Source organism: Zingiber officinale, chromosome 4A (assembly GCF_018446385.1).
Source record: "Zingiber officinale cultivar Zhangliang chromosome 4A, Zo_v1.1, whole genome shotgun sequence".
NCBI lineage: Eukaryota > Viridiplantae > Streptophyta > Magnoliopsida > Zingiberales > Zingiberaceae > Zingiber > Zingiber officinale.
This window is the reverse complement of record NC_055992.1, coordinates 138,597,409-138,620,116: the sequence shown is the minus strand read 5'-3', so window position 1 is coordinate 138,620,116 and position 22,708 is coordinate 138,597,409. Positions and strand designations below refer to the sequence as shown.

Genomic DNA, 22,708 nt, shown 5'->3' with positions numbered 1-22,708 from the left:
AGAGAATAACGACTTTGTCAAGGAATATTCCGATATTCTGCTGCATGCATACCATGGAACCTTTCTCAGTCCGTCGTACATCTTTCATCACCCGACATGCCCTAACACCAGACATTCTCTGATGCCTTATTATTGCGGAGGTTACGAGAGGCGGTATAAAAAGGGATCCTCTCTATTGGCCAGATAAGCGCGTGCACACACACATCTACTATAGTTCTACTGTTCATATGCTTCCTGCACTTTTTGACTATGTTTTAGTTCTGACTTGAGCGTCGGAGTGCATGTGTCAGGTACCCTTTCCCTGATTCTGGCCCTAACACTCCATTGTGATCTGTCTGTGGTATGCACAAATCCGTGGGTACCATCTTTGACCGTCTCTCCTATTCCTCTCGAAGGTCTAAAGCCTTCGACGTATCTTTATTAAATCTAAGTTCTTTCTCCATTAACATTCTTATCCTCGTCATCATTGACCCTCATTTAACTCAGGGCCTGCTTGGTTAGAACCATGGAATGGGAATGGCATTGGGATTGATAAAGTGGAGAATGGGAATGGATATGATTGATAGAAGTGTGCTGTTTGGTTGGTATTAGGAAATCATTACCATAGATGGTGTTTGGTTTGCGAATGAAAGAATCAATATATATGTTACCTATATTTTATTTACTTTTCAACATGAAATGTATATGTTACCTATACAAATTATTCATTAGATGAAATAAATATTTTCGGACATTATGCACGTCGACAACTTCTATCATAACCTCAAAAATGACACCGGCTTCAAAACCCAGAGCATACAAAGATCATATCATAACCTCAAAATAAGAACATCAACATCACCACCTACATTCACACAGCTTCAAACCAAATAGCTCACAACATGAACACAGGGAACCACCAAATAAGTGCTTCATTTCTTCACTGTTGCAGTATAAGAAGCAAAGCAAACAGTAAACTTCTACCCTTTTGAATTCATATTCTCCAATATGGAGATTGCTTTAATTGCAATACATGCAACCATTTCCACAGACATTCTGCATAACAGAATAGATGAAAATTAGCAAGTTAGCAATTCAAAACAAGTACAAACCTAGATTCAACATTAATCATACGTGTGAGAATTGTTATTCCATACATCCCATTGGTCCCAGTATATCCATAATCTACAATTTGCAAAAAAAAAAATTACTAGAAAAATTTCTCAAACTACTTGACAAACCCTAAAAGCTGAGGAGCTGAAAATTCTCTAATACCATGACATAGTAGTCCCCTTGCCTGCCCTTGTAATAAACTTTTGGCACCCCCGTGAATACCACCAAGTGTGCTACACAAATAGAATATTGGTTAGATTCCTCTAAAACTATTGTTTTCACTGAAAAAAAAATAAAAACTTACTTGTACACTTGCCATTCATAAGGTGGACCATAATTACAACCTTTGTTGGTCCTGTGCTCGAACTTGAGCGCTACCTGAGAGGCATTGAATATACATCGGAAGTATTATGACCGTTAAAAACATGTGTTAATAGGAAAATACCACACCTCTACAGCACTAGAACCAGTGGTCCTATCACTTGTGCTGGCAGGTGAAATTCGACGGCCAACATAAACTTGTCCAAATCCACCTTTTCCTAGCTTCCTTTCAACTTTGTATAGTGGTGAATTGCTGACTTGAACCTGTTGAAAAGATAAAATGAAAATTTTGCAAGAATACAGGAAGCATCATGATAAGTAGGAAAGGTATCAGAGATAAGAAGCTACTCGCATTAAAAAAAAACATCTTCCTTAGCAATGAAACAATATCACAATTTGCACAAGCTGCTTATCTTCAACAATAGGAGACATCAATGTAGTTATATTGACCAACACCAAATAAAAATCAAGCACTGCAAAACAAACAACAAAGCCACACCAATCAATGAATTCAATTACCAGCCCAGCAGAGCTCCCTCATTCTCTTGCCTGCACCATCCGAAAGCCAACAAACAATAAATTCCACACATAATATATGCCAACAATAACTTCATCAAAATAAAACAGAATCTGAATCAGCAAGTGCTAAAGTTGCAGCATTGATACAAGTTTTGGTCTAGCTGATGCCTAAATATTACAAAATATTTTTACTGACATACAATATAACTAGGTTAACACAATATTGCATGCGTCTAACTACAATATTACAACTTCAAAAATACCGAATGCAATTCAAAATAAGCTAGTTATTTAACATCAACAAAAAAAATATGAATCCACACATGTTTCATGGAATAGAAGATGGATAGATAAATCCAAGCACATAGGATCTTCGCAAATGGCTTGGCAATGCAAACATAACTTGAACCTTGGCAGGGTCATTGTAACAAATTTCAGCAGCCCTACCAACATCCATTGGAGATATACCAATATTAAGTAGTTCAGCAATAACCTCCTGCATTTTTTCACCACCTATGGATTCTGCCTTGGACTCTGCAATCAAAGCATTTGTAATAGTAGCATATTGTGTTGTCATTTGATCGCAAATGACCTCAAACTTATTAGTAAAGTTGTCCAATCTCAAGTCAATGGTTTGTTGGGGTGTTGCTGCTTTCTTTTTCTTGTAAAAACTTTCCCTTCTTGGTGAAAGTTTTTTTCTCTTTTTCGATCCATTGTTACATGACGAACTCGAAGGTGAGCCTTGTGATAGGATGTCCAAAACAGGTTCCTCTTCATTGTCCGAGGAAGAACTCACATTCAAATTCTTTTGCCAATTAGCATCCATGCTTGCGTCAACCACATCTTCAACACTAAGTCCCGTGGCTCTGTCCTTTCCCCACACAATGTCCAGTTTACGCAAATATGGAAATTTAAAATCCCTCAATCCAACAGCATTAGGGTGAGTCTACACAAAAGAATACAAATAGAGGTACAAAATAAAAAATAATATTTTTGAAAATGTACTGCTATTATGAGAAATAATCACTACAGTACTATCTTAAAAAATGATCGATGCATACAAAGCACTTACCAGACACCATTCATCAAACCATTGCTTTTCACAGTTAATCTTGTGCTCCATGTCATCCCACTGACACCCACTTTGCATACACATCTCATAGAGGGGATTGTACTTGGTTTTAAGATATTTGATCTTGGATTCAATATGAGGAATAATTGCTTTATTGAAACTTGGAATCTTACCCAATACCATTTTGTGTATTTGAACCATATAACCATTTTTAAAACCAGTATCTACCTTCCATAAAGGATCGGAAGTCAGTTCTATGAGAGCGTCAACCAACACTTCCACCTCCTCATCCGTCCAATATTGTTTGTTTTTCCCTCTTCCACGTGCAATTGATGGAGTAATTGTAGTCATCCTAACAAAAAAAATGACAATGTAAGAGGTATGAAAGGAATATCATATTTGCATAAAAGAACTTTTTTAATCATTAGTAATGACTGATGGATAAATCTTATAATGTCGAGTATACATATAAAACAAAACACCACATAATATACCAATATATGAATCTTATAATATCGAGTAGAACTGGTACCATTCAAATACATATATAAAATCAAAACACGCAATTGTTATAACATTCTTACAAAATAGAACTCAATCACTAACATTGCCACTAGGTCTAGTAGACAATGTGTTATACATATTGGTTGCCATATTATTTCTAAATGATGACCACCCATTGCTTGGATTAATTTGCGTAATATACTCTACTTCTTCATTGTCACTTCCCCGATCAGATTCCTCTTCCTCATCTGCTATAAGTGACTCTTGTGGATCAAAGCTCATAAACTTGCGAATCAAATTATGCATAAGACAACATGCCATGATAATCCGAATTTGGGTTTGAATGGAGAAAAATGATGGTGATGCAAGAATCTTCCATCTCCCTTTTAACAACCCAAAACATCTTTCTATAACATTCCTAGCCTTGGAATGCTTCATGTTGAAGTATTCCTCTGGTGTCTCCGGTTGATGGCCATCAAATTCTTTTAGGTGATATCGTTGTCCTCGGTATGGGACAAGAAATCCATTTGCATTGCAATATCCAGAGTCAACCAAGTAATAACAACCTTCATTGTTGAATATAAATGAAATTGTTAGTAACATTAAAAAATAAAAATAAAATTTATAGTATACATTACAACGCAAATGTACCTCGAGGGACCCTTAGACCATGCGGTCTTGATATCACATCTCGAAGCACACGACCATCATGTGCTGATCCCTCCCAACCAGGCAATACATATATGAATTGCATGTTTGGGCAACAAACACCTAATACATTAGTTGAAATACGCCCTTTTCTAGTGCGATAACGAGGTTTATCTTCTGTAGGAGGTGTAACTTTAATTAATGTTCCATCTAACGCTCCTAAGCATCCCTACAAAGTTAACAATTATACGATTAGCACTTATTATAAAAAAACATGTATTAAAGTTGATGTTAGATGTAAAAAGTACCTGAAAACATTTCCACTTCTCATCTTGACAATCCTGAGTAATAAGTTCTGGCTTCTTGAGCAAAATAGGATATAATTTTAAAATTGCATTAAGAACTTGATGAAATTGCCGACTCACTGTTTCTGTACTACGGTAAAAAAGTAGGCTAATTGTTCTACTTTTTTTGTGATGAGCCAAGGTATATATGAACATTGCTACAACCTCCTCTATGGATGTGTTCTTAGTGGGTTTTAGTCCTCCAATGTTTGCTACCATATCACACAATATCCTAAAGGTTGCTCTATCCATGCGAAGTTGACTAATGCAAGCAGAATCACAATCCATTGTCAATCTACACATCCATCTCATTCGATTGACTCTTTTTTCTTCTTTTGTTTTGATATGACGAACATTATCTCGAAGGTATGAACAAATGAGTACATAATATAGAGCAAATAACAAGACCAACATATTGTTGGTTGTTTGTTGAAGCAATAATAGTTTCTTTAGTTTTCGCCGTTGTTCGGTAATAGGAAGTCGAGCCATTTGATCTACATATAAAAAATCCAGCAAGTAATTATAACTTCTGGATTGGAAGGTAGTGCAAGCATCATTAGTAACAAGCAAATTGATTACCATTTTTAAAACAAGAAACAAATCATGGGCATCATATATTGCAAGCAAATCTCTCAAGGTGCATCTTCCCTATAAATCAAATAACCATGTGTTTCAAGTTCTGTTTTCTATATTCTTCTTCATAAGAAGAGCTACTAAAAATATTCTTCTTCATATCATATAAAGATCAAGATCGCAAAGAAAAAAAAAAAGCCAAGGCAACGGGAAATGCTAAGACAATACAAATTGACAAAGTTGTAAATGCCAAAAAAGATGACATGGAAGAACATTCGTATGTGTGGAAAACAAGTGCATTCTGAGCAGCATGTGTGGAAGAACATTCATATCAGTAGCTGGTTAGTTGCATGCTCACATAATATTACAAAGAAAATAAATGCCAAGGCAACTAGATATAAAAGATTGAACTTATGCTCAGAATACCTAAAGATGACTTGAAAGAAGAACTTATGCTCAGTTTTGTGGGGAAAAAAAAATCAAGATCGCAGAACAAAATCAAGATCGCAAAAAAAAAAAGGACAGAGCTATGGCGAGAACTTGGTGAGGAAGATAGCTCACCTGGCGAGCAACTGCGTCGAGGAGAGGGAAGAGTCACGGGGAGAACACGTCACGGAGAAGGAAGATTCGCGACGAGGAAAAAACCTAACGTCAAGGAGAGGAAAGAGCTATGGCGAGAACTTGGTGAGGAACGCCAGCGCGTCGCGGAGAGGACTCGGATTCACGGTGAGGACAACGTCGAGGAGAGGGAAGAGTTGTGGCGAGAACTGGTCGGGACGAACTGTGGCGATTTGGACGGGAGAAGAAAAGAAATAGGGCAGATGGAGGGAAAGCACGCGCGCTAAATCGGGATCGGGAATGAACAATAGTGTTTTTTCATTCCCCCCAATTTGCTAGGGATTGAAGAAAACCCATAGATTAGTATATGGAATTTACTGTTTAGGAAACAAATCCACTCACCAAACATACCAATTGATTCCCATATTCTTTCCCTTGGTTAACTCCCTCCAACCAAGCAGGCCCTCAGCTTCTGGATTTATATAATCCAAACCTTGAATTGAATTCCTTTACAAGCACAGCTCTCTCTCTCTCAGCCTTTCTTTCTTATCTGTGCTTGTAAAGGAATTCTATTGAAGGCTAGGATTACACCCACCATAGTAACCTCATTTGTGAATGTGACTTGCGTGTGTCGAGATGATCGAGATAAAAATTGCCCAAGTAGCCCGGTCAATATTTTGTTACTCGGTTTAATTTTTTATCTTGCCTCAAAATTGTACTAGCACATTAATGGCCGAATCAAAACTGAAGTTGTTGGTGTTTTAAGTCAGCTGACAAAGATGGTAGGATTAATGACTCTCAAGATTTTTAGCCTACACAAAGAGGCTCTTTCTTTAGGAAGAGACAAATCAATCCAATCATTCATGGCAGTCACTTTTCTCGATATTCTTCCTCTACTTTTAGTGATAGTCGTTTGGATACATGCTTAATTCACCATAAACAATTAGTACTTAGTTGTAAATATGATTGAGTCATTATATCCTATAAAATAGATGTTCATTTGAAGCTCTAACCATTTTCAAGAGGAAATAAAACTACTTTAAGAAAATTATGATGAAACACATGCCTCGACTAACCTTCTCAATTTGGCCTTCTTACTAAACAACTCAATCAATTAAAGGAGTACTATAATATTGTAATTACCAATAAAATGATTAATATAATAATATTATTATAAATTTAAATAATTTCTATCTAGTTGATAAATATTTTTTTATATAGAAATGTTTTGTATATAGATTTTTTAAATAAAGTTAAAATATTTTTCATGGTCTTTTGACAATTCTAATAATTAGAGCCTCCTTTGATTTTTATAAAAGAAAATTGAAAAGAAAGAACCACTAGTTGTCCTGTCCTTTCGTTTCAATTTGACGGTGTGGAGTTGTACTTGTTTAAGGACTGTTTCTTCCTGTCCAAACGTTATGATAAAAATATCAAAATTTAAATTTTAAATAGAATAAATATTTTAAAAATCAACAGAGGACTTAGGAGTCTACTTTATATTTTTCGTCAGATAACTTTCAAAAAAAAAAAAAAAAAAAAAAAAAGCATCTACCCCTAAAATTAATCCGACAAAAGCCAAACAAAAATACATTCTTTTGGAGGTGAAAATGTCATCCCAGATAGTCTCGTATCATCCACCCCAACTTAATATAAGTATGTAAAAGAAGTTTTCGGACGGTCTAGTGGTAAGTATATGAGATATTATCATCATGAAATTTGGAGTTTGAATCTTAACAAAGCTAAGGTAAATATCTACTTTATATGCTAGTCACTATTCCAAAGGTTAGTAGTCGTCCGTGATTTACCTCCTTCGTGTTGACCCTGGGACGGATTGACGGGGATGCTGGGAGTGAGCATATTCACTTTTTACCATCAAATACGTAAAAGAAACATTTTATCCTAACGTAATGGTCTTTTATATGAGAAAAGTCAAACAATCAACGAAATATTTTACACCTATTGAAGTGATCATTCATGTAGTTACCAATTATGTCAATCCGTGAAAAAACTCTAATAAATATTTATGAGCGAGAGAGATTAGAAGAGTAGAAGAAGAGAGTAGAAGAAGTTAGGAAACTATCACACATTTAAAGGAATGTGATTTGTAGGATTATAAATGATTGAAACGTTCATGAATAAGTTTAGTGTTCGATTTGATAAGAACTTATTTATGTTCGATCAATACTTAATTAAATTAATAATCTTGAATAACTTGTTAGTCTTGTTAAACCAAATAAAAAGGTTTAAATATATATATGTTCAGCTTATTAATATTATTGAATAAGAATGATAAACTATTCGTAAATAATATTCATAAATAATATTTACTAATAAAATTTATGAACTATATTTATCATTAAAATTTTCATCAATTTAATAAATAATAAATTTTTAAAATGAACAAATAAATTTATATTATAAAATTTAATAACCAATCAAATAAATTTAATAATCAATCGAATAAATTTAAAATTAAAATTTTTAAATAATCAAATAAATTTAAATTAAAAACTACAATATCTAAACAAATTAAACTAATCATTTCAATAACTTAATTCATTACTAGACTTTATTATCTTATTAAATAAGTTCGATTCGACTACCTTATTAAATAAATTTGAACCACACATAACCGGGCTCACTCGGATTAAAAAAAATTATTCTATTTTTAAAATCGATTCACACATGCCACAGATAAGGAACTCCATCATAATTCATGAATGTTGTGTCTAATGGGTTTAGGGTTTAGTAAAACTCGATACTTGATATATGATACAATAATCAATCTTCCAAATCCCTCCAAGTTCAATGAAATGGTCTCAGTATCATACTTGTACTTTGCTGCCCCTACAATCACACTCGTGTTCGATATCGTTCCAATTTTGCGAGACCAAGACCAAGACCGGCTATGTGACAGCTTCAGGGGCGGAGTTGCAGTAAGGAGTGTGCAAGCAAACCAGCCTGGTCGACATTAAACAGAACGATGCGAAACCAATCCCCATGAGGAGACCCAAGATGCTCTTCCTTGCTTCGAGCTTCAGTGCCCGCTGCAATATTCTACCGAAACTAGGAACCAATGCGCCGCAAGCAAAGACCATCAAGTAGTCAAGGCCACTGTAATCGATGCCAGCGAGAATGGCTCCGATGGCTGAAGCAGGCCCAGCAAGTCCAGACAAGGCCGCAGCAGCTAATGCTGCTTTCCAGCTACTTGTGGCTCCGAAGATACAGCTCGCAATGGCAGCACCTCGTGGGAGCCCATGTAGTGAGACCGGAATAACCATATGGCGACCGAGTCCATACGCTTTCGGGGCTGCCACACCTAAAGCAAGCCCCTCGGCTAAGGCATGTAGAGAAATAGCTCCGCAAGCGCTAAATGATTGAAGAGTGAGAGCACTAAAGGAACAACTAGACGAATGTGCAATCTCATTGATCGAGGACTTTCTGTGCTGGAACAGTCGCAGCACGCAAGCCGCAGCCATGTTGTAGAGGGCGGAGCCTGCTATAAGGAATAGTGAAAGGGAAAATAGTCCAATCTTTAACGACGCAAGTAGCTGGAGAGGCCTCCATACGGCGAGAACAAATGCTACTCCGGAAGCCATGCCCATGAGAATAGCATGTTGCAGATGGAAGGCAAGTGCAAAAGTGACAAGGATGATGCCACCCAGCAATGGTCCAAGACCAAAAAGTAAAGACACTAAGAAACCAGATTTGTCTTCGAAACTGGGATAAGATGTTAGAGATAGTTTCATCATATTAAGATACTATTTTTCATTATAGAGAGTACGAACGATAAAACGAACCTGGAATCGTTGCTAAAACCTTGAAGCACTGTGCTCAAAGTTTCCATGAATGCTACAGCGAGGGTGCCTGCAGAAGCAACTTGAGATGGAACTGCTTCCTGAAATCAGATAAGGGAAGTGACCAGGAAAGATCTGGATATGAAGGGAACCTCGAACGATGTTATGACATTGAAAGAGAGACATATCGCCTGGTTGATTACCTTGAATGCATCAGGGAGAACTTCTGCAATGACCATCCAGATCATGCATCCAGCAGCAAAACCCGTACAGAAAGGCAGGACTTTGTTGAATGTGTCGGCGCAGAGGAAAGATGGGACAGCAACAATGGGCTGAGGTTCGAGAAAACAAAACTATATTTCAACTTGCAGTTTGGAAAATAAAAGAGAATGAAAAGATCTCATAATTAGTTTACATCAAACTTAGAGAACTAAAAGAACTGGTTGTTTACCTGTGGCAAGGATGTGATGACACTCCACAGCATCGCTTTGTGCGGGGAAACCCCTCGTGATGCAAGTACCATGCTAACAGCCAAGCCTTCAGGTATATTATGAACAGCAATAGCTAAAGTCACCAAAATGCCTTGAGATAATCCCTTTGGACCGGCAAAGGATACGCCGACACCAGACCCCTCACCGAAGGAATGAAGTGTCATTATACCAACAACAAGAATAACTTTACTTGCATCAGCACCTTTGATGTCTAACATGCTCACTTCTCCATATTGTTCCAAAAACTACAGGAACACATTTTTAGAAGCTTAGTATTTCCAAGAAATGAACGTAAGAAAATAGCAAAAGAAGAGATTGATTCTACATGTAATTGTTGTGTTACAGGGAAAGGATGAAAGATAATTTCCTGAATCGAATAGGAAAAAGTAGAATGTGCAAACAAATATAATCATCTTCTGCAGATAGACCAGCAAAAGAAAATAATAATAGCAGTAATAATAATAAATGAGAAGACTGAGTACCAGTTGAAACTAATTACCCAGTCCTCACAGGGTTAAATGATTTTTCTTAACATTTAATTACATGGCAAATTAGAAAATCAAATGAGACCTTTACTATTCCAACTCACTTAACATTTTCACTCTGATTTTGCCTCAGTTCTCTGCCATAACTCCCACATAATCATATGTTGGCTTTCAGGAGGCAATGACAAATTAATTGTGAAGAGACTAAGCATATAGCAAGTCAAAAACATTCCTACATAATGAAGGGAGGTGCTCAAATTTTGATATCCTGAATCCCATTGATAGAATATACCAAACATAATGCATAATTGATGTACTAATGAACCCATTCCAAATAAATAGAAGTACAATGTTTGGACTCAAAAGAGCTGCATAGTAAATTTTAATGGGAACTTTACTTGTCAAATTTCCTTATGACCGTGGCTATAGTTACAATGCTATTGTTAACCATTGACAGCCCTCAGAACAGAAGGCAGAGGAGTATGGTTCCAAGTCAATGTGTGTTAGGATTAAACATTTAGGTAGATTATAACCAAAAAATGCAACCCACTTAAAACTATTAATATAAGAGATTAGATGCACATAATCACCAAATACAGAAAAGATAAGGAGATAGGTTGTTAACAAATATATGCAATAAGACAAATCAAACGGAAAGCCTGGATATAAACATAATTACCTTCTTACAAAGCAAAATGAAGATTCCTCCAGCTAAAATCCCGAAAACCACCCAATTTCCACTACCGTAGTTCTGTCCCTCTTCTACTAGATCAAAGCTTGCGGCAAGCATCACTCCAGCAGCCATACCGTTACAGACACCTGCATACTGTGGCTCAAGCTCTATGAAGAAAAATGGCACCGCACCCAAGCCAGTTGCTGCAGCCATCCCAAGTGTAAGCCATGCAACAGTTGAAACTGAAACTCGAGTTTTATCTGTTTTTCTGTCATTAAACTCTTGAAATTGGCCTTCAGAACTATCAAATCCAGCAATTTTACCAGATCCACCAATGACCACATTTTCTAGGTTTCTCTGAGGAGCTGTCCTAATTCTTAGTGAAGGTATCTTTTCAGACTCAGCAAGACAAGAAGAACAGAAAAAAACTAAAACAATTGAAAAGTAAAGGATTCCTCTACACACTAACGTCATCTTCTACAATGTATCAGTATCAACAAACTCAACCTGCTTCGGCCTGATATGGTAAGCAACAAAGCTCCTGAAGATTGAAAGCATTCAAATTTCTTCCCTAACTTTATGTATGGCCTCCATCTGATCCAACTCAATCTACTGATCAAATGTAGAACACCTCTCCATTATCAACAAGTCTCCCAATGTCTTGAATCAGTGAACGCCTCCTAACAGCTATGACAGAGCTTCTAATCATACGAATATCCAAACAATCAACTCATTTTCTTATTCTTAGCAAGTTGGGTAGCGATGGTCATCCCCTGCCTACTGAAGTATTCTGTCCAATAAGTCACAAGTTAAACATACAATAGATTAGTAGCGTTGGCGTACAGCAAAGTGCAACTGTGAAAAAGATTGTATCGTCTTCAAAAAGGACAAGTTTTTAAAACCAGCTCAACCCGTCAATTAGAAGCAAAATCAAATTGCATCCCAAGGAAACGCAATTTGAAACAGGATACTGAGATCTCTTAATTGGAAGTAAAAAACGAATTTTGCAACGAAATGAACAGCAAAATTCATCTGTTGGCCTTCAATTCGCAAAATGAAGAGAATGCGAATCCTTCAGACGCCGCAATTTTTACTATGCACCAGAGAACACAAACCGCGGAACCCTAATTCCCATTTTCCAGAAAGCAAACAGAAAGGGAAAGTCAGGGAAACGCAAATTACCTGGACGGGAACTCCAATTAAAATCTTCAGCAATAGAAACCGATGAATCCGCCAAGATCGCAAAGATCAACTACCATCCGAAACGCCTTACTCGGACCCTGGACCGGCCGTCACAAGATTCATCCCAGCAACCCTTCCGACACGGCAAAATGCAGGCGAACAAGGCAGTACGATTCCGCTTCCGAGTACGGCAATGAGGGGGACGATAGAGGCGCAGATTTGCGCGATCGGGTAGGAGGGAGTCGTCGTAGAACAGCACCCAAAACAGCGGGCCGGTGGTGGCGGAGTCGCACTCGGTTTTGGTCAGCGAGCGGAGACAGACAAGCAGCCGCCCCCAATTGTTTTTTTTTTGACGGAAAACCGCAACGACCAATATCAATTTAAATGCATAAAGTAACTGAAATTTCATTTTCATTCCTTTAACCATTTAACCCCTAAAACTTTACATATTTATAATAAATAACTTTTTAGTATTTTAAAAGAAGAATTATTATTTGTGAAAACAAATAAAAAACATCTTTTATTTTTACTATCATAAAAAAAACCCCACATGTTAAAAAAATAATCATCCTATTTTTGATTTTTAAAATACCCTTATAAATTAGATAAAAAATTTATTTGATACATAAAATTTATATTTTTTATTTTAACTGAATAATTTAAAATTATAAAAAGATATAAATTGCTAGTTTTTATGTATTTAAATTAAAATAAATAAAAATAAAAATTAATAAATATATTTATTCGTTGATGAAGTTGTTTATAAATATTAACCAACTAAGTTTATTAGTATTCAAGTTCATTTATTTTACATACTTTTTTACTACATAAATAAATTTTATCGAATATCAAATTTTTTCACCAACATCTAATTTATTTATTATAGTATTTTTTTTAATAAATCAAACTGTTATAATATTAATTAAAATTAGTTAATTAAAATTTCTAAACCTTACCAAATGTTAAAATAAAAGTATTTTTAGATAAAAAATAAAATGAGGTTTTTTTTTAATATAGGATCGTTTTGACACTTTTTATATTTTTACCTTTAAATGCATAATCTAATTAAAATATGAGTAAATTGCTCTAAACCAAACAAACTCAACTTTTTCCTCATTCCCTTATAAAAAATATTTATTCACACACCTTACATTCAAACATTTCTTTAGTTCAATTCCCTAATGCACACCGATTTATCTAATTACTCTCATTTCTTTTAGTACAAAAACTCCCAAATGAAATATAATTTTTCTTAAATTCAACACATTTAAATTAAAATTTAATATATTTTCTATCAAATTTAACACAATTCTTTCTCATATACTTAATTCTAATTAAATAGTGCTGAATTTAAAAGAATTATATTATTATTTTTATAGAACATAATCTCTAAAAAATCATGCTTAATTCATAGTTGAAGTAAAGAAAAAGTTTACCTGAGAATAAGAATAATTTTTTTTCTAATGTAAAGACTGAGAAAAAAAGTTTGAGTTTGCTATTAGAGATTTTAGGTTAATGTACAATTAAAATATGGAAATATTAATTACTCTAAAACTGTAAATATATTAATTTATAAAATTTAATTTATCAACATTATCTAATTTAAACAGTGCAATTAAATTAATGTATAGTTAATTTCTTTACTTATCTATTTTACCTAAAAAAGCTAAAGAAAATAAATAAAGGCTTCTCTAGATTTCATGCTATAAAACCATTTTTATTTAAATATTTTTCTATATTATAATTAATATTTTTCATTTAAGCTCCTGCGATTGTTAAGCTGTTTTCCCTTTTCAATTAACCGTAATCCTTTTTAATTAATTATTTACCTTTTAGAATTTTCTTAAAACGTCCGATTTCTCGCTAGCGTCCAGTTTTTTTATTCAAATATTTATTTGCATTAATGTAAATTAATTAGAAGACTATAAATTTCTGAAATTTAACCAAAAATAAATGGAATTAATATTCAACTATCTTACTATGTTTTTTAAGAATATAACTAACTGAAATCTAAAATTAAATTATTAATATATTTTTTTTTCTTTTCACATAGAAAATAATTTTAAATTTTATTGATAATTTTGATGTACGTATTAAGTATTAATTATGGATCTAAAATTTAAGACTAAATTACAATGTATTATTAGAAAATTTTCAATTCGTGCATGATCACTAGTAAAAAATAAAAAGACAACTTGATTTGATTTTTATGGACACGGGTGCAAATGTATCGAGCCTATTATGAATCTTTTCTAAAAATATTTGATTACTATAATATTTGATTATTATTTGAATTATTAAATTCCTTCAATATGTCTAATAATTTTTTCGAGCTAATTCAAATTCATAATTTTTTATTCAAATATTTATTTGCATTAATGTAAATTAATTAGAAAACTATAAATTTCTAAAATTTTACCAAAAATAAATGAATTGATATTCAATTATTAAAAAAAATAAAAGGTGGCGGTATGATTCGGTTTGTACGAAGTCTGTTTAGAGCCGTCAATTTGGGTTGGGTCCGACGGATTAGCCCGTCTCATCAAACAATTTAAGCGGGTTGGGTTGGAATTTTATCAACCCAAGTCCGCCGTGGGCAGACTCGCCTAGGCTGCGACCCGCGCGGGTCGGCCCGCTCGGGCTTAGGTTGGCCCGTACATGTAAGCTAAGTTTTAGGTTAATTTATTATCTTTGTTTGTTATAATTTTAAAATAAAAATAGTATTTTTCGTCCAACATAAATACTCGTTTGTGTTCATTTATATTTAAAATACATGTTTATGTATACATTTATGTATACATTTAATTGTAGAAAACGTTTTCGAAGTAAAATGTTGAAGATATGAAATATTTTTTAATTTTTTTAAAAATTTGATGGGCCTGCGGGTTGGCCCGCCAAACCCGTAATCCGCCTTAGAATGGATTGTGTTGGAAATTTCTCAACCCGTCCCGCCAAATGATTAACCCACCACGAGTCAACCCATCCCGTCATGGATTGATCTGTCTGACAGTTCTAAGTCTGTTAAGGAGCTTTTTCAGCTCCGTTCGTAAGATATTTAATTCAAATTTGAAATTATCAAATTTAAAGTCAAATATATTTGATAATTTTTTCAAGATGAATATAAATTTATAATATTTTATTTAATTATCCACGTTTTATTCGTAAGTCAAACTCAAACTAAATTTTGATTATCTTTATACCATTTTAATTTAAATAAGTTTAAATTAAGGTCTACAAATAACTCGAACTCAACTCGACTTTAAGGTTTGAACAATTTAAATCGAATTCAAGTTTAAATTTTATTTCAAATTGAGATTAATCCAAAATTATTTATATTTTTAATTTAAAATTTAATTTGAACATCACATATATATTTTTTAAGTTCAAATTTTATTTCAAACTGAGATTAAGTTAAAATTATTTATATTTTATAATTTTGAATTTAATTTAAATATCATATATCTATATATATATATATATATATATATATATATATATATATATATATATATATATATATATATATATATATATATATATATATATATAAAAGTTTGAATTTAAATATTAATATTTTTATAGTAATAGGATATAATTTAAAATTTTAATATTTGAGTAAAGAATTTAAATTGTATCTTATATTTGTATTCGAAATATATGTTAAACTAGGTAAGAACTGTAGGGATCGTTCGTACTCGGCTAGAGAGGGGGGGTGTGAATAGCCGCCCTAAATTCTCGCGTTCTTCTTACAGTTAGGGTTAGTCGCAGCGGAAATACAAGGAAGAAACTAAGGAGAAGAAAAACAAACCGATGTAACGAGGTTCGGAGATGAACTCCTACTCCTCGGCGTGTCCGTAAGGTGGACGAAGTCTACCAATCCGTCGGTGGATGAGTCCCCGAAGAACCGGCTAAATATGAGCTCCTTATGGGTGGAGAAATCTCGCCACAACTACTTCTTGCAACAGCAAGATAAGGAGTACAAATACAAGAGAAACAAGAACTAAATACACAGCAAATGTAAACAACCCTTGCCTTCTTGTCGACTGTTGAAGAAGCAACAACTTCTCAGACGCCAACCACAGCAGCAGCTCAGTCAGAGTCCCAGCCGAAGGAAGAAGCTCACGCGAAGCTTGCGAAGAAGAGCTCAACAAAGCTCAAGCACCAGAACAGCAGCTCTGTAGCAGAAGAGAAGAGTAAGAACCGTGGACCGACATCCTCCTTTCATCGGAAAAGAACAATTTCCCTGATCCGCGGTCAGAATCGTTCGGACCTCAAGGTCAATCGAGCTCAATTTTCCTCCACTCCGTTCTAGACATGTGGCGAGTCAGCACCGAATTAGGTGTTGTACCCCATGGACCGATCAGATCCTCCCGATCGGTCCACGACCGATCGAACTATAGCGAGACCCATACATGTCTTTCTGCACTCTTTCGAAAGTTTATGTCACTAACAACAAAGCATGTCCAGCCTACAAATCATATTTTAGAATATTCTAGCCTGTCACATCAAATAATTGCATGCTCGCTTAAGGAAAAACATTCGTGACACTTTTTGATCTGTCATTTCCTAGCATGTTTGACCGTACATAGACTTCGCCAAGTGTCCGGTCAATCCCTTTGACCTACTTGGACTTTCCTCAACACCAGATGTCCGATCATCCCTGATCTATCTGGATTTTCCCTTGCCTGGCTTCACTCACCCGGACTTTCACCTGACTTCACTCACCAGGATTTCCACACTGCCTAACATCCCAGTTAGGACTTTCTCACTGCCTGGCTTCACTCACCAGGACTTTCCAACTGCCTAACATCCCAGTTAGGACTTTCCCACTGCCTGGCTTCACTCACCAGGACTTCCACTTTCACCTAGCTTCACTCACTAGGATTTTCACCTGGCTTCACTCACCAGGATTTCCCGACTGCCTGGCTTCACTCACCAGGACTTCTCCGACTGCCTGGCTTCACTCACCAGGACTTTTCCCCGTGCCAAACTCCCTGTTTGGACTTTCCCCGTGCCAAGTCTCCATACTTGGACTTTCCGCGTGCCAAGCTACCTGCTTGGACTTTTCCCCGTGCCAAGTCTCCGTACTTGGACTTTTCCAGTGCCAAGTCTCCATACTTGGACTTTTCGCGTGCCAAGCTCCCTGCTTGGACTTTTCCCGAATCAGGTCAACCAGGTCAACCTTGACCTAAGGTTGCACCTACAATCTCCCAAACACCTATTCTTGTCAAACATCAAGAATACAACTCTCTTCTCGTCAAACATCGTCAAACATCAAAACACAACTCGAGTCAGGTCAACTCGAGTCAGGTCAACCAGGTCAACCTTGACCTAAGGTTGCACCAACAATCTCCCCCTTTTTGATGTTTGACAAAATCCAAAATCAAGTTAGGTTAACCCGATAACCTAACTTAGGTTTTCCAATGTTCTTCCTTGAACATTCTTCCAAAACCTACACTCTCCCCCTTGGGACATCTCTCCCCCTTTTTGACACACATCAAAAAGAGGGAATCAAGGTCAAGAGTTTCTTCCTAATGAAAGTCTCATACCCTTCATTGAAACTCTTAATTTCCCCCTTGATACTAAACTCAACAATCAACTTAGTGACAATCCTATGTCACTAATCCTCAAAAAGTCTTAAGGAGTAAAAACTCCCCCTAAGAGTCAACTCCCCTTGACAATTAGGTAAAAACTCCCCCTAAAGGTCAACTCCCCCTTGACCATTGCACCAACAATGTCTTGGAGAGTTTCAAACCTTTAGAAACCCGAAACTCAACTCCCAAAAACTGAAATTTCAGACACCTGCTGAAAATCAGAAACTGGCACGCACTGATCGGTCCTAAGACCGATCAAAAACCCCCTGGATCGGTCCCCAGACCGATCCATGCTTCATTGATCGCACTGGATCGTCACTGATCGGTCACCAGACCGATCAGGCCTTCACCAGATCGCACCAAGCTCTCTGGATCTTACTGGATCGGTCTGCAGACCGATCAGGACTTCCCTGGATCGGTCCCCAGACCGATCCAGACTCTGACAGGAGATTTCTGAAATTTCCTTCCCGAAATTCAGAAACTCCTAGAAAATTCCAGAAAATTCGAAAAATTGTGAAATTTTGAGGATACATTCCTCATAACATATACTATCATGGAAAAATAGTTTTCTATGAAAATAACTTCCATTTTTCAATCTTGATACAAAGTTCAAAAACTTTGAAATAGTTCAAGTTTAACTCAACTTTGTATCACAATGTTCAATGATGAATGCAATCACTAAGATGACTTCATCAAGGTTTTCCAAATCAATTTCAAAATGATTTTAAACCTTTTAATTTAGGACCATAATCTTAGGGCTAAATGTACATGACTTGTACACAAGCTTTCCCTATGATCCTCCATTTCTTGAATTAGGCTCATCTAGGTACAAGAACTATGCACCTTGATCCTAATTCATGATCCTAATATCTCACACACATCTAAAGTGTATCAAACACATCCATGGTAATTTTAATGTGAGATATGGGTTTAGGTATCTTAGACTAAGGTCTCATGCATTTTCTAAACATAAATTTGATCTCAATATCAAAATGTGTTTTTCATCCTTAAATCAATTCAATTGATTATTAATGCAAGAGATGATGACATGACATAAAATGGTATCATAAATGAAAACATGTGCCAAAGTCATGATGTCATGGCATAAAGTTTGAAACTTAAATAAACATGACATAAAAACTAGCCCAAGCATTATCATGACATTTCAAATGATAATAAAACTAAACATGATGTCATGACATGTGAGGGCAAACAATCATGACAAGATTTAGCATAAATAAATATACCTAGATTACCTATCTAAGTATCCTTAACCACTTGGCTAACTTCAAATTTAATCCTAGATTGCCCCAAAATGCCAATATCCTAATTTTGACACTTCTTGAACTCTAGATTAATTCATGCCACTTAAAGATCAAATTTATCCTCAAAACTTGGCATGTTTCAATTTTTTTTTTCTCGAGAGTTCTCTAGATTTTTCCAAATTGTGCCAATTGAGATTAAAAATGAAATTTCCAATCTTTAGGCACATTTAACTCTTCAAAGGAGTAAATGATAATTCCATTTCATTTTCAAAAGTTCTCAAAACCTTGAAAATGCTCCTTGAGTGTCAATTTCCTCAAAGTTGGGTTAACTACCCTTCTAATCGGAGTTGACACTCTCTAACCCATCTATGGGGTCGAGAAGATGCTCCTAGGAACCCAATACCTATTAGAGCTCATTGGGTTCACTAAATATTCACTAGGGATAACTTCCCTAGCAACCCTCCTAATGACCCTCTTAGGCTTTAAAGCCTTGGTCATTTGGGTCTCATCAAGGTCAACTATAGGGGTGACTCCCCTTGTGACCTTGGTAATGGTCTTCCTAGCCCTAGGTTTTGTTCCATAATCGAATGAAACATTATGATAAGTGGGCTTGACCAATTGGGACTTAGGTTTGTGACCCAAACCTTTCTTGTCCTTGGACTTGGGTTTTTGACCCTTAGACCCTAGAGTCAAATCCTTAAGAGCCTTTTCTAGAGAGTCAAGTCTTGACCTCAAGACTTGATTTTCTTTCTCTAATACCTCAAGTTTTGATTTATCATTTTTCTTTGAGGTATTCCTAGGCATGTGTCAAGATGATTTGGGATTTCTATCTAGATTTTCCTTAGCCTTAGATGAGTTAATTCTAGGGTTAGCATTTCTAGAATTGTTCTTATCTAGGCTAACATGCTTGGCTCCTAAGCACATGTATCTATTTCTAGTGTTAACATGCTTATCATTATTGACAATGGCAATAAGACTACTAGCATGCATCCTACTAGAATTGCAAGAATGAGCTTTAAATGTTACCTTAGGGTTTGCCTTAGCTCCCCCTTTACACATGTTTGGCCTCTTGTCCTTGTGAGGTTGCCTCCCCCTTGGACATTGACTCCTATAGTGTCCCCGTTGCTTGCATTGGAAGCACACCACGTGCTTCTTGCTCTTGCATGTCGGGACTCCGGCTTCCTTGACCTTTGGTGCCGGTGGAGTCTTTCTAACCCTCTTTGGACACTTACTCTTGTAGTGCCGGAACTTCCTACACTCAAAACACATTATGTGTAATTTGCTTGAAATCACAGTGTTTGAGTTACCTAGGGTTGTCGATGTAGATGAGCATTCTTCTTCATCCCTTCCGGAGGTAGATGCCTCTTCTTGCTCCGATCTTGAACAAGAGCTCTCCTCCTCTTCTTCCTTGGATGTTGAGTAGCCCTCAACTCCCAATTCGCTTCCTCCATGATGTGAGCTACTTGGCTCACTAGGCTCCTCTTCATGGAATTTTGCCAAATTGTTCCACAATTCCTTGGCGTTGTTGTACCTATCTATCTTGCACAAAACATTATTAGGTAAAGCAAATTCAATAATTTTTGTTACCTCGTCATTGATTTCGGATTGTCGGATTTGCTCTTTCGTCCACTCCTTCTTCTTGATAGGTTTTCCTTCCTCATCCATCGGAGGGGAAAACCCTTCTTGTACACAAAACCAATTTAACATATTAGTCCTAAGAAAATACATCATCCTTACCTTCCAATATGTGAAGTTGTCGTGAGACTCGTAGAAGGGTTGAATCGTGACATCTTCTCCATAGAGATCCATCTCTAGCCCGTGCTCCCCCGGGTGTTGATCCGTCGAAGAGCGGCCTCGCTCTGATACCACTTGTTGGGATCATTCGTACTCGGCTAGAGAGGGGGGGTGTGAATAGCCGCCCCAAATTCTCGCGTTCTTCCTACAGTTAGGGTTAGTCGCGGCGGAAATACAAGGAAGAAACTGAGGAGAAGAAAAACAAACCGATGTAACGAGGTTCGGAGATGAACTCCTACTCCTCGGCGTGTCCGTAAGGTGGACGAAGCCTACCAATCCGTCGGTGGATGAGTCTCCGGAGAACCGGCTAAATATGAGCTCCTTATGGGTGGAGAAACCTCGCCACAACTACTTCTTGCAACAGCAAGATAAGGAGTACAAATACAAGATAAACAAGAAGTAAATACACAGCAAATGTAAACAACCCTTGCCTTCTTGTCGACTATTGAAGAAGCAACAACTTCTCAGACGCCAACCACAGCAGCAGCTCAGTCAGAGTCCCAGCCGAAGGAAGAAGCTCACGCGAAGCTTGCGAAGAAGAGCTCAACAAAGCTCAAGCACCAGAACAGCAGCTCTGTAGCAGAAGAGAAGAGTAAGAAGCTCGCAGCAGCATCCCTCCTTTTATATCCTGCGAAGAAAGCGAAGAAACACAAAAGAAATCTAGCCGTTGCGTCGCAACGGCTAGTTCCTGGACCGGTCCACAGACCGATCAGGCTCCATGTGGATCGGTCCACAGACCGATCCATTCCCTAGCCTTTGCTTCTGTTCCGTCTCTGATCGGTCCATGGACCGATCAGGGAACCTCGATCCGTCCACGCCGATCAGAAGCTCTGATCGGTCCACGCATCGATCAGCGTCTTTCGCGGCATCGATCACCTTCGATCGGTCCGCAGACCGATCGAGCAGGGCACAGAATCGCGGCATCGGTCACCGATCGATCAGATAACTAGTGACTTGGTTTTGCCCAAACCAAGTCCCAAGCCTTCCAAACCAACATTCGGTCAACCTCGACTGTTGGTACTTCATTCCTAGCATCCGGTCACTCCTTGACCTGCTAGAATTCCCGTCAAGTGTCCGGTCAATCCTTTGACCTACTTGGACTTTCCTCAACACCGGATGTCCGATCATCCCGATCTATCCGGATTTTTGCACTGCTTCACTCACCCGGACTTTCACCGACTTCACTCACCAGGATTTCCACACCGCCTAACATCCCAGTTAGGACTTTCTCACTCGTGCCACTCACCAGGACTTTCCAACCGCCTAACATCCCGTTAGGACTTTCCCACCGCCTGACTCACCGGACTTCCACTTTCACCTAGCTTCACTCACTAGGATTTTCACCGCTTCACTCGACTTTCCGCCTGGCTTCACTCACCAGGACTTCTCCGACTGCCTGGCTTTACTCACCGGGACTTTTCCCCGTGCCAAACTCCCTGTTTGGACTTTCCCCGTGCCAAGTCTCCATACTTGGACTTTCCGCGTGCCAAGCTACCTGCTTGGACTTTTCCCCGTGCCAAGTCTCCGTACTTGGACTTTTCCAGTGCCAAGTCTCCATACTTGGACTTTTCGCGTGCCAAGCTCCCTGCTTGGACTTTTCCCGAATCAGGTCAATCAGATCAACCTTGACCTAAGGTTGCACCTACAATCTCCCAAACACCTATTCTTGTCAAACATCAAGAATACAACTCTCTTCTCGTCAAACATCATCAAACAACAAAACACAACTCGAGTCAGGTCAACTCGAGTCAGGTCAACCAGGTCAACCTTGACCTAAGGTTGCACCAACAAGA

The 22,708-nt window shown here is 37.0% G+C and overlaps 2 protein-coding genes and 1 long non-coding RNA gene across 3 annotated transcripts; all 3 read right to left on the bottom strand.

Moving 5' to 3' along the window:
• Positions 1-1,142: 1,142 nt before the first annotated feature.
• LOC121973717 lies at positions 1,143-1,873 on the bottom strand. Its single transcript, XR_006109727.1, has 4 exons — positions 1,543-1,873; positions 1,397-1,470; positions 1,255-1,325; positions 1,143-1,164 (listed from the first exon to the last, which is right to left on the bottom strand). It is a non-coding gene; the product is annotated as an uncharacterized LOC121973717 (long non-coding RNA).
• A 1,698-nt stretch (positions 1,874-3,571) lies between these two features.
• Positions 3,572-4,979, bottom strand: LOC121973716 (putative nuclease HARBI1). Its single transcript, XM_042525095.1, has 3 exons — positions 4,465-4,979; positions 4,160-4,385; positions 3,572-4,074 (listed from the first exon to the last, which is right to left on the bottom strand). Exons 1-3 carry the CDS (start codon positions 4,912-4,914, stop codon positions 3,599-3,601), a joined length of 1,152 nt encoding a protein of 383 aa, XP_042381029.1. The 5' UTR covers positions 4,915-4,979; the 3' UTR covers positions 3,572-3,598.
• A 3,350-nt stretch (positions 4,980-8,329) lies between these two features.
• LOC121971435 (putative zinc transporter At3g08650) lies at positions 8,330-12,620 on the bottom strand. The gene is made up of 6 exons (XM_042522699.1): positions 12,263-12,620; positions 11,087-11,870; positions 9,883-10,167; positions 9,635-9,763; positions 9,435-9,532; positions 8,330-9,354 (listed from the first exon to the last, which is right to left on the bottom strand). The coding sequence occupies exons 2-6, from the start codon at positions 11,552-11,554 to the stop codon at positions 8,541-8,543; spliced, it is 1,794 nt and encodes a 597-aa protein (XP_042378633.1). The 5' UTR covers positions 11,555-11,870; positions 12,263-12,620; the 3' UTR covers positions 8,330-8,540.
• Between the last annotated feature and the right edge of the window lie 10,088 nt (positions 12,621-22,708).

Excerpts from the sequence above, each read along its gene's own strand:
- LOC121971435 (XM_042522699.1), bottom strand. The coding sequence starts at position 11,554 with ATGACGTTAGTGTGTAGAGGAATCCTTTACTTTTCAATTGTTTTAGTT. Across the intron at positions 10,168-11,086 it reads TCATTTTGCTTTGTAAGAAG|TTTTTGGAACAATATGGAGA; the intron begins GTAATTATGTTT and ends GTGTTCCTGTAG. Across the intron at positions 9,764-9,882 it reads TCATCACATCCTTGCCACAG|CCCATTGTTGCTGTCCCATC; the intron begins GTAAACAACCAG and ends CTCGAACCTCAG.
- LOC121973716 (XM_042525095.1), bottom strand. The coding sequence starts at position 4,914 with ATGTTGGTCTTGTTATTTGCTCTATATTATGTACTCATTTGTTCATAC. Across the intron at positions 4,386-4,464 it reads AGAAGTGGAAATGTTTTCAG|GGATGCTTAGGAGCGTTAGA; the intron begins GTACTTTTTACA and ends TTAACTTTGTAG. Across the intron at positions 4,075-4,159 it reads TGGTCTAAGGGTCCCTCGAG|GTTGTTATTACTTGGTTGAC; the intron begins GTACATTTGCGT and ends TCAACAATGAAG.